General features: G+C 41.7%; 1 protein-coding gene across 1 annotated transcript in view; it reads right to left on the bottom strand.

Annotated features, from left to right (window-relative positions):
- The window catches only part of LOC110514701 (zinc finger protein 2 homolog), a 28,334-nt gene that overhangs the window by 12,984 nt on the left and 2,812 nt on the right, over nt 1-12,538 (bottom strand). The window contains exon 2 of the mRNA XM_036972680.1: nt 5,429-6,214. Coding sequence (XP_036828575.1) covers nt 5,429-6,214 — 786 coding nt within the window. The remainder of the gene's footprint in view (nt 1-5,428; nt 6,215-12,538) is intronic.

Here is a 12,538-nt window from a genome sequence, read left to right as displayed (position 1 = left end):
ACAACACATGGAGTAGGGTTGGATATAGTCATGGTAGGATACATGATAGAGACAACACATGGAGTAGGGTTGGATATAGTCATGGTAGGATACATGATAGTGGCAACACATGGAGTTGAGTTGGATATAGTCATGGTAGGATACATGATAGAGACAACACATGGAGTAGGGTTGATATAGTCATGGTAGGATACATGACAGTGACAACACATGGAGTAGGGTTGGATATAGTCATGGTAGGATACATGATAGTGACAACACATGGAGTAGGGTTGGATATAGTCATGGTAGGATACATGATAGTGACAACACATGGAGTAGGGTTGGATATAGTAATGGTAGGATACATGATAGTGACAACACATGGAGCTGGGTTGGATATAGTAATGGTAGGATACATGATAGTGACAACACATGGAGGTGAGTTGGATATAGTCGTGGTAGGATACATGATAGAGACAACACATGGAGTTGAGTTGGATATAGTCATGGTAGGATACATGATAGTGACAACACATGGAGGTGAGTTGGATATAGTCATGGTAGGATACATGATAGTGACAACACATGGAGGTGAGTTGGATATAGTCATGGTAGGATACATGATAGTGACAACACATGGAGTAGGGTTGATATAGTCATGGTAGGATACATGATAGTGACAACACATGGAGTAGGGTTGATATAGTCATGGTAGGATACATGATAGTGACAACACATGGAGGTGGGTTGGATATAGTCATGGTAGGATACATGATAGTGACAACACATGGAGCTGGGTTGGATATAGTCATGGTAGGATACATGATAGTGACAACACATGGAGTAGGGTTGGATATAGTCATGGTAGGATACATGATAGTGACAACACATGGAGTAGGGTTGGATATAGTCATGGTAGGATACATGATAGAGACAACACATGGAGTTGGGTTGGATATAGTCATGGTAGGATACATGATAGTGCCAACACATGGAGGTGGGTTGGATATAGTCATGGTAGGATACATGATAGTGGCAACACAAGGAGGTGGGTTGGATATAGTCATGGTAGGATACATGATAGTGACAACACATGGAGGTGGGTTGGATATAGTCATGGTAGGATACAATGAGCAGCAAGATGTTCTTTACCATTCGGCCATCAGATTTGCCACCAATGCTCCTTATAGGACACATCACTGCACTCTATACTCTGTAAACTGGTTGTCTCTGTATACCAGTCGCAAGACCCACTGGTTTAATGCTTATTTATAAAACCCTCTTAGGCCTCACTCACCTCTATCTAAGATAACTACTGCAGCCCTCATCCTCCACATACAACACCCATTCTGCCAGTCACATTCTGTTAAAGGTCCCCAAAGCACACACATCCCTGGGTCGCTCCTCTTTTCAGTTCGCTGCAGCTAGCGATGGGAACAAGCTGCAGGAAACCCTCAAACTGGACAGTTTTATCTCCATCTCTTCATTCAAGGACTCAATCATGTATTTAATATTACATAGTAAACTTTAACAATTGTAATATGTATGTTTAAATGACTGTACTAACTTTCTCTCTCTCTTTCTCTCTCCCTCTTTCTCTCCCCTTGGATGGGAATGTTAAGGGTTAAGAAGTTGTGAATCTAGGGGGCCCTTGCACACAGGGGAACTACATGGACACAAAATAATTAACAACCTGGCCCCCCAGGTGTCTTTGAAAACATCTGTTTCACTAACGACCTAAACAGATCATTTAAAAAAAATAGTTATAGGGGGGGGGGGGGGGTGTTCGGGGGATGTCTCAGTCTTTGAAAGGGTCATTGTACTCTTTAACTATGCTTCCTTTACTGATGACCTAAACAGATCACTTTTGACCTTTAAAAAATAGTTGTCAGCTATCCAGATATAATGGTCAAGAGGTCGTGAACCTAGAGGGGCCCTTGAACACATGTTGTGTTTAGGTACATATGTTTTCGGTTTATGAAGGAATAAATGATTGAGAGGATATAGAGCACAAAATAAAAGATAACTGTATTCTTTAACGATGTGCCCTTCACTAATGACTTAAACAGATCATTTTACCCCATGAATAACCTTTTACTGCAGGGGGCTAATTCAGGGGCCTTCAATGCTGCAGAAATGTTTTGGTACCCTTCCCCAGATCTGTGCCTCAACACAATCATGTCTCGGAGCTCTATGGACAATTCCTTCCACCTCATGGCTAGGTTCTTGCTCTGACGTGCACTGTCAACTGTGGAACCTTATATAGACACGTGTGTGCCTTTCCAAATCATGTCCGATCAATTGAATTTACCACAGGTGGACTCCAATTAAATTATAGAAACATCTCAAGGATGATCAATGGAAACAGGATGCACCTGAGCTCAATTTCGAGTCTCATTCAGCAAAGGGTCTGAATACTTATGTAAATAATTTTGTGTTTAATACATTTGCAAAACATTTATAAAAAAGCTTGTTTCCGCTTTGTCATTATGGGGTATTGTGATGTCATTATGGGGTATTGTGATGTCATTATGGGGTATTGTGATGTCATTATGGGGTATTTTGTGTAGATTGTTGAGGAAATTGTTTTATTTAATCCATTTTAGAATAAGACTGTAACGTAACAAAATGTGGAAAAAGTCAAGGGGTCTGAATACTTTCCAAAGAAACTGTAAGTGATTGAGGAGAGAGCATCATTGCTATATTCTAATTAAAATCATTGACCCATCGTAACGCATTCATAGGAGGAAGGTGAGGACCAAGGTGCAGCGTGGTACATGTTCATATTATTTATTTGAAACTGAACACTAAAATGCAAAACAACAAAGAGAACAACCGAAACAGTTCTGTCAGGTGCAGATACACAAAAACAGAAAGCAACAACCCACAACTAACAGTGGGAAAACAGGCTACCTAAGTATGGTTCTCAATCAGAGACAACGAAACAGAGACAGCTGTCCCTGATTGAGAACCATACCCGGCCAAAACATAGAAATACAAAACCTAGACATGCAAACATAGAATGCCCACCCACATCACACCCTGAACAAACAAAACAAAACAATCTACGGGCATGACACCCATAAGAGAACACATGACCAAAGCAAGGCGTGACCCATATAGAAATAAAACAACATTATTCTTAATGAGAAATATAATCTAGTAAACAAATGTTTGCAAAACCAAAGACATGAAAACGGGTGGGAACATTGTATTTATCTAGGATTTCATAAGGCCAGGAATGTCATTGAGACATCAGTTAATGTTGCTAGTTTAGGGATGACGATAGTGAAGGTTCATCAATGTTAAAGATGTTTTTTAATTTGACGTGGAAACAACGTTTATTCAACCAACCAAACCACACTGATTGACAATAAATTTCACATGCTGTTGTGCAATAGAATAGACAACAGGTGGAAATTAAAGGCATTTAGCAAGACACCCCCAATAAAGGAGTGGTTCTGCAGGTGGGGACCACAGACCACTTCTCAGTTCCTATGCTTCCTGGCTGATGTTTTGGTCACTTTTGAATGCTGGCGGTGCTTTCACTCTAGTGGTAGCATGAGACGGAGTCTACAACTCACACAAGTTTTCAGATAGTGCAGCTCATCCAGGATGGAACATCGATGCGAGCTGTGGCAAGAAGGTTTGCTGTGTCTGTCAGCGTAGTGTCCAGAGCATGGAGGCGCTACCAGAAGACAGGCAGGTACATCAGGAGACGTGGAGGAGACCTTAGGAGGGCAACAATCCAGCAGCAGGACCGCTACCTCCGCCTTTGTGCAAGGAGGAGCAGGAGGAGCGCTGCCAGAGCCCTGCAAAATGACCTCCAGCAGGCCACAAATGTGCATGTGTCTTCTCAAATGGTCAGAAACAGACTCCATGAGGGTGGTATGAGGGCCCGACGTCCACAGGTGGGGGTTGTGCTTACAGCCCAACACCGTGCAGGACGTTTGGCATTTGCCAGAGAACACCAAGATTGGCAAATTCGCCACTGGCGCACTGTGCTCTTCACAGATGAAAGCAGGTTCACACTGAGCACATGTGACAGACGTGACAGTCTGGAGACGCTGTGGAGAACTATCTGCTGCCTGCAACATCCTCCAGCATGACCGGTTTTGCGGGGGGTCAGTCATGGTGTGGGGTGGCATTTCTTTGGGGGGCCGCACAGCCATTAGGTACCGAGATGAGATCCTCAGACCCCTTGTGAGACCATATGCTGGTGTGGTTGGCCCTGGGTTTCTCCTAATGCAAGACAATGCTAGACCTCATCTGGCTGGAGTGTGTCAGCAGGTCCTGCAAGAGGAAGGCATTGATGCTATGATGCTATGGACTGGCCCGCCCGTTCCCCAGACCTGAATCCAATTGAGCACATCTGGGACATCATGTCTCGCTCCATCCACCAACGCCACGTTGCACTACAGCCCGTCCAGGAGTTGGCGGATACTTTAGTCCAGGTCTGGGAGGACATCCCTCAGGAGACCATCCGCTACCTCATCAGGAGCATGCCCAGGCGTTGTAGGGAGGTCATACAGGCACGTGGAGGCCACACACACTACTGAGCCTCATTTTGACTTGTTTTAAGGACATTACATCAAAGTTGGACAGCCTGTAGTGTGGTTTTCCACTTTAATTTTGAGTGTGACACCAAATCCAGACCTAGGATGTGTTATTTTAGTGTTTTTTTGAACAGTGTATTTGGTAAAACACAATTTTTCCCAACAGTTTGTTAAAACTGTTAGAACCTGTAAAGGCCGCTTTACCACTCTTGGGTAGTGGAATTACTTTGGCTTCCCTCCAGGCCTGAGGACAAATACTTCCCTCTAGGCTCAGATTAAAAATATGACAGATAGGAGTGGCTATAGTCAGCTACTGTCCTCAGTAGCTTTCCATCTAAGTGGTCAATGCCAGGAGGTTTGTCATTATTGATCGGTAACAATTGTTCCACCTCTCCCACACTAACTTTACAACATTCAATACTTGCACTGCTTTTCTTTCATGATGTTTTTTTCCATCATTCTTTATATCATTGATCTTGGCTTCTTAATAAGTTGATTATTTTTGTTGAGTTTGGTCACATAATTTCTCAATTTGCAGTAAAACAGCCAGCCAGATGTGCAGCCAGACTTATTCACTACTCCTTTTGCCCCATCTCTTTCAAACATACAGTTTTTAAATTCCTCATCAATCCATGGAGCCTTAACAGTTCTAACAGTCAGTTTCTTAACAGGTACATGTTTATCAATAACTGGAAGAAGCAATTTCATCTGGTAAAAACAGGTAAACACATAAGTCAACAATATAAGACAACGGGAGCACTGTGTTTGTTCTCTGATGAATTGTAAGAAAAATGAGAAGTGCAATATCAATATACATGCTAAGAGAAGTAATTTCTCTCTCCTGTGTGGATTCTCGAAAGACATTTAACTGTGTGTATTAGCTCAAGAACGTTCAGGTGCCCTAACTGGTTGAAACACTTTCCACACAGGGAGCAATGGTAAGGCATCTCCTGTGTGTATTCTCTCATGCCATTTCAGGTTCCCTAAATAATTAAAACACTTGCCACACTGGGAGCAGTGGTAAGGCTTCTCCCCTGTGTGTATTCTCTCATGCCGTTTCAGGTTCCCGAACTGATTAAAACACTTGCCACACTGGGAGCAGTGGTAAGGCTTCTCCCTTTTGTGAATTATTTTGTGAATTCTCTCATGCCGTTTCAGCTTCACTGACCGGTTGAAACACTTTCCACACTGGGAGCAGTGAAAAGGCTTCTCCGTGTGTATTCTCTCATGCTGTTTCAGGTTCCCTGACTGATTAAAACACTTGCCACACTGAGAGCAGTGATAAGGCTTCTCCTCTGTGTGTATTCTCTCATGTTGTTGCAGGTTCCCTAACCGCTCAAAACACTTTCCACACTGGGAGCAGTGGTAAGGCTTCTCCCCTGTGTGAATTCTCTCATGCCGTTTCAGGTTCCCTAACTGGTTAAAACACTTGCCACACTGGGAGCAGTGGTAAGGCTTCTCCCCTGTGTGTATTCTCTCATGTAGTTTCAGGTTCCCTAACTGGTTAAAACACTTGCCACACTGGGAGCAGTGATAAGGCTTCTCCTCTGTGTGCATTTTTTCATGTTGTTTCAGGTTCCATAACCGGTTACAACCCTTTCCACAGTAGGAGCACTGGTGTCGTCTTGCGGGTTTGGACGTCCCTGGCTCTGGTTCCACTGAGTCTGGTCTTTCTCCTGCCAAAGACAGTTTATTTTTTTTAAATAGATACACGAATGATACACCTTTTCCAAATTTTGTTACATTTCAGCATTATTCTAAAATTGATTAAATTGTTTTTCCCCCTCGCCAATCTAAACTCAGCAAACAAAGAAACGTCCTCTCACTGTCAACTGCGTTTATTTTCAGCAAACTTAAGATGTGTAAATATTTGTTGGAACATAACAAGATTCCAAACTGAACAAGTTCCACAGACATGTGACGAACTGAAATGGAATAATGTGTCCCTGAACAAAGGGGGGGGGGGGGGGGGGGGGGGGGGGTTAAGTACTACAGTGCATCTACTCATGAACTGCACCAGATTTGACAGTAGTTGCAGTGAGATGCTACCCCACTCTTCCACCAAGGCACCTGCAAGTTCCCGGACATTTCTGGGGAGAATGGGCCTAGCCCTCACCCTCCGATCCAACAAGTCCCAGACGTGCTCAATGGGATTGCGATCCGGGCTCTCCGCTGGCCATGGCAGAACACTGACATTCTGGTCTTGCAGGAAATCACGCACAGAATGAGCAGTATGGCTGGTGGCATTGTCATGCTGGAGGGTCATGTCAGGATGAGCCTGCAGGAAGGGTACCACATGAGGGAGGAGGATGTCTTCCCTGTAACGCACAGCGTGGAGATTGCCTGCAATGACAACAAGCTCAGTCTGATGATGCTGTGACACACCGCACCAGACCACGACGGCCCCTCCACCTCCAAATCGATCCCGCTCCAGAGGACAGGCTTCGGTGTAATGCTCATTCCTTCGACGATAAACGCGAATCCGACCATCACCCCTGAAGACAAAACCGCAACTTGTCAGTGAAGACCACTTTTTGCCAGTCCTGTCTGGTCCAGTGACAGTGGGTTTGTGCCCAGAGGCGACGTTGTTGCCAGTGATGTCTAGTGAGGACCTGCCTTACAATAGGCATACAAGCCCTCAGTCCAGCCTCTCTCAGCCTATTGCGGACAGTCTGAGCACTGATGGAGGGATTGTGCGTTCCTGGTGTAACTTTGGCAGTTGTTGTTGCCATCCTGTACCTGTCCCGCAGGTGTGATGTTCGGATGTACCGATCCTGTGCAGGTGTTGTTACACGTGGTCTGCCACTGCGAGGATGATAAGCTGTCCGTCCTGTCTCCCTGTAGCGCTGGGCGTCTCACAGTACGGACAGTGCAATTTATTGCCCTGGCCACATCTGCAGTAGTCCTCATGCCTCCTTGCAGCATGCCTAAGACACTTTCACACAGATGAGCAGGGACCCTGGGCATTTTTCTTTTGGTGTTTCCAGATTCGGTAGAAAGGCCTCATTGGAGTCCTAAGTTTTCATAACTGTAACCTTAATTGCCAACCGTCTGCAAGCTGTTGGTGTCTTAACAACCGTTCCACAGGTGCATGTTCATTAATTGTTTATGGTTAATTGAACAAGCATGGGAAACAGTGTTTAAACCCTGAGATTTTTGGATATAAATATGAACTTTATCGAACAAAACATACATGTATTGTGTAACATGAGGTCCTATGAGTGCCATCTGATGAAGATCAAAGGTTAGTGATTAATTTTCTCTATTTCCGCTTCTTGTGACTCCTCTCTTTGGTTGGAAAATGACTGTGTGTTTTTGAGGCTCTGACCTAACATAATTATATGGTGTGCTTTCGCTGTAACGCTCTTTTGAAATCAGAAACGATGGGTAGATTAACAAGAAGTTAAGCTTTAATTTAGTGTATTTTACTTGTGAATGTATGAAAGTTACATATTTCAAAAAATATTTTGAATTTCGCGCTCTGCCTTTTCAGAGGAATGTTGTCGAGGGGTTCCGCTAGCCATAAGAAGTTTTAAGACTCCATGTTTCATTAGATGCTACAGTCCTCCTTTAAGACTCCATAATGTTTCATCATTAGATGTTACAGTCCTCCTTTAAGACTCCATAATGTTCATCATTAGATGCTACAGTCCTCCTTTAAGACTCCATAATGTTTCATCATTAGATGCTACAGTCCTCCTTTAAGACTCCATAATGTTTCATCATTAGATGCTACAGTCCTCCTTTAAGACTCCATAATGTTTCATCATTAGATGCTACAGTCCTCCTTTAAGACTCCATAATGTTTCATCATTAGATGCTACAGTCCTCCTTTAAGACTCCATAATGTTTCATCATTAGATGCTACAGTCCTCCTTTAAGACTCCATCATGTTTTCCTGTTAAACAGTCTTGTAAAGATAGGGGGGCCATGTTCTGTTATAATCTCCACCCGGCACAGCTAGAAGAGGACTGGCCACCCCACATAGCCTGGTTCCTCTCTAGGTTTCTTCCTAGGTTTTGGCCTTTCTATGAAGTTTTTCCTAGCCACCGTGCTTCTACACCTGCATTGCTTGCTGTTTGGGGTTTTAGGCTGGGTTTCTGTACAGCACTTTGAGATATCAGCTGATGTACGAAGGGCTAAATAAATAATATAATAATAATAATATATAAATACATTTGATTTGATTACTTACGTAAATAAGCTTTCTATTTTTTTTTAATACATTTGAAAAATGTCTTAAAGCCTTTTATTGCTTCATCATTATGGGTTATTGTGTGTAGATGGATTAAATGAAACATTTCCTCATCAATTTTAGAATAAGATGTAACATAACAAAATGTGCAAAAAGTCACGGGGTCTGAATACTTTCCAAAGGCATTGGAAGTGATTGAGGAGAGAGCATCATTACTATATTCTAATTAAAATCATTGACCCATAAGGGAACACACGACCAAAGCAATGCGTGACCCATGCAGAATTAAAACTATATTCATCTCAATGAGAAATATAATCTAATAAACAAATGTTTGCATAACCAAAGACATGAAAACGGGTGGGAACATTGTATTTAGCTAGGATTTCATAAGGCCAGGAATGTCATTGAGAATAACAATAGACAATAGTTAATGTTGCTAGTTCAGGGATGAAGATAGTGCAGGTTGATGAATGTTAAGGATGTGTTCACAGTGTGGATGTTGACAGAGGGGGATTCCAACCCCAAAGTAATAGTGGTACAAAATATCATAAAGGTCCTTTAACATTCTGGTTTAGGGGGTAATAACTTCATGGAAACCACTATTCACACTGGGTACAGACATAGAAAACTGGTTAACATTCTGGTTTAGGGGGTAATAACTTCATGGAAACCACTATTCACACTGGGTACAGACATAGAAAACTGGTTAACATTCTGGTTTAGGGGGTAATAACTTCATGGAAACCACTATTCACACTGTGTACAGACATAGAAAACTGGTTAACATTCTGGTTTAGGGGGTAATAACTTCATGGAAACCACTATTCACACTGGGTACAGACATAGAAAACTGGTTAACATTCTGGTTTAGGGGGTAATAACTTCATGGAAACCACTATTCACACTGGGTACAGACATAGAAAACTGGTTAACATTCTGGTTTAGGGGGTAATAACTTTATGGAAACCACTAATCACACTGGGTACAGACATAGAAAACTGGTTAACATTCTGGTTTAGGGGGTAATAACTTCATGGAAACCACTAATCACACTGGGTACAGACATAGAAAACTGGTTAACATTCTGGTTTAGGGGGTAATAACTTCATGGAAACCACTATTCACACTGGGTACAGACATAGAAAACTGGTTAACATTCTGGTTTAGGGGGTAATAACTTCATGGAAACCACTATTCACACTGTGTACAGACATAGAAAACTGGTTAACATTCTGGTTTAGGGGGTAATAACTTCATGGAAACCACTATTCACACTGTGTACAGACATAGAAAACTGGTTAACATTCTGGTTTAGGGGGTAATAACTTCATGGAAACCACTATTCACACTGGGTACAGACATAGAAAACTGGTTAACATTCTGGTTTAGGGGGTAATAACTTTATGGAAACCACTAATCACACTGGGTACAGACATAGAAAACTGGTTAACATTCTGGTTTAGGGGGTAATAACTTCATGGAAACCACTATTCACACTGGGTACAGACATAGAAAACTGGTTAACATTCTGGTTTAGGGGGTAATAACTTCATGGAAACCACTATTCACACTGGGTACAGACATAGAAAACTGGTTAACATTCTGGTTTAGGGGGTAATAACTTCATGGAAACCACTATTCACACTGGGTACAGACATAGAAAACTGGTTAACATTCTGGTTTAGGGGGTAATAACTTTATGGAAACCACTATTCACACTGTGTACAGACATAGAAAACTGGTTAACATTCTGGTTTAGGGGGTAATAACTTCATGGAAACCACTATTCACACTGGGTACAGACATAGAAAACTGGTTAACATTCTGGTTTAGGGGGTAATAACTTCATGGAAACCACTATTCACACTGTGTACAGACATAGAAAACTGGTTAACATTCTGGTTTAGGGGGTAATAACTTCATGGAAACCACTATTCACACTGGGTACAGACATAGAAAACTGGTTAACATTCTGGTTTAGGGGGTAATAACTTTATGGAAACCACTATTCACACTGTGTACAGACATAGAAAACTGGTTAACATTCTGGTTTAGGGGGTAATAACTTCATGGAAACCACTATTCACACTGGGTACAGACATAGAAAACTGGTTAACATTCTGGTTTAGGGGGTAATAACTTCATGGAAACCACTATTCACACTGTGTACAGACATAGAAAACTGGTTAACATTCTGGTTTAGGGGGTAATAACTTCATGGAAACCACTATTCACACTGGGTACAGACATAGAAAACTGGTTAACATTCTGGTTTAGGGGGTAATAACTTTATGGAAACCACTATTCACACTGTGTACAGACATAGAAAACTGGTTAACATTCTGGTTTAGGGGGTAATAACTTCATGGAAACCACTATTCACACTGGGTACAGACATAGAAAACTGGTTAACATTCTGGTTTAGGGGGTAATAACTTTATGGAAACCACTATTCACACTGTGTACAGACATAGAAAACTGGTTAACATTCTGGTTTAGGGGGTAATAACTTCATGGAAACCACTATTCACACTGGGTACAGACATAGAAAACTGGTTAACATTCTGGTTTAGGGGGTAATAACTTTATGGAAACCACTATTCACACTGTGTACAGACATAGAAAACTGGTTAACATTCTGGTTTAGGGGGTAATAACTTCATGGAAACCACTATTCACACTGGGTACAGACATAGAAAACTGGTTAACATTCTGGTTTAGGGGGTAATAACTTCATGGAAACCACTATTCACACTGTGTACAGACATAGAAAACTGGTTAACATTCTGGTTTAGGGGGTAATAACTTTATGGAAACCACTATTCACACTGGGTACAGACATAGAAAACTGGTTAACATTCTGGTTTAGGGGGTAATAACTTTATGGAAACCACTATTCACACTGGGTACAGACATAGAAAACTGGTTAACATTCTGGTTTAGGGGGTAATAACTTTATGGAAACCACTATTCACACTGGGTACAGACATAGAAAACTGGTTAACATTCTGGTTTAGGGGGTAATAACTTTATGGAAACCACTATTCACACTGGGTACAGACATAGAAAACTGGTTAACATTCTGGTTTAGGGGGTAATAACTTTATGGAAACCACTATTCACACTGGGTACAGACATAGAAAACTGGTTAACATTCTGGTTTAGGGGGTAATAACTTCATGGAAACCACTATTCACACTGTGTACAGACATAGAAAACTGGTTAACATTCTGGTTTAGGGGGTAATAACTTTATGGAAACCACTATTCACACTGTGTACAGACATAGAAAACTGGTTAACATTCTGGTTTAGGGGGTAATAACTTCATGGAAACCACTATTCACACTGGGTACAGACATAGAAAACTGGTTAACATTCTGGTTTAGGGGGTAATAACTTTATGGAAACCACTATTCACACTGGGTACAGACATAGAAAACTGGTTAACATTCTGGTTTAGGGGGTAATAACTTCATGGAAACCACTATTCACACTGGGTACAGACATAGAAAACTGGTTAACATTCTGGTTTAGGGGGTAATAACTTTATGGAAACCACTATTCACACTGTGTACAGACATAGAAAACTGGTTAACATTCTGGTTTAGGGGGTAATAACTTTATGGAAACCACTATTCACACTGTGTACAGACATAGAAAACTGGTTAACATTCTGGTTTAGGGGGTAATAACTTTATGGAAACCACTATTCACACTGTGTACAGACATAGAAAACTGGTTAACATTCTGGTTTAGGGGGTAATAACTTTATGGAAACCACTATTCACACTGGGTACAGAC

This window comes from Oncorhynchus mykiss, unplaced genomic scaffold (assembly GCF_013265735.2).
Source record: "Oncorhynchus mykiss isolate Arlee unplaced genomic scaffold, USDA_OmykA_1.1 un_scaffold_189, whole genome shotgun sequence".
NCBI lineage: Eukaryota > Metazoa > Chordata > Actinopteri > Salmoniformes > Salmonidae > Oncorhynchus > Oncorhynchus mykiss.
This window is presented reverse-complemented; position numbering and strand designations above follow the sequence as displayed.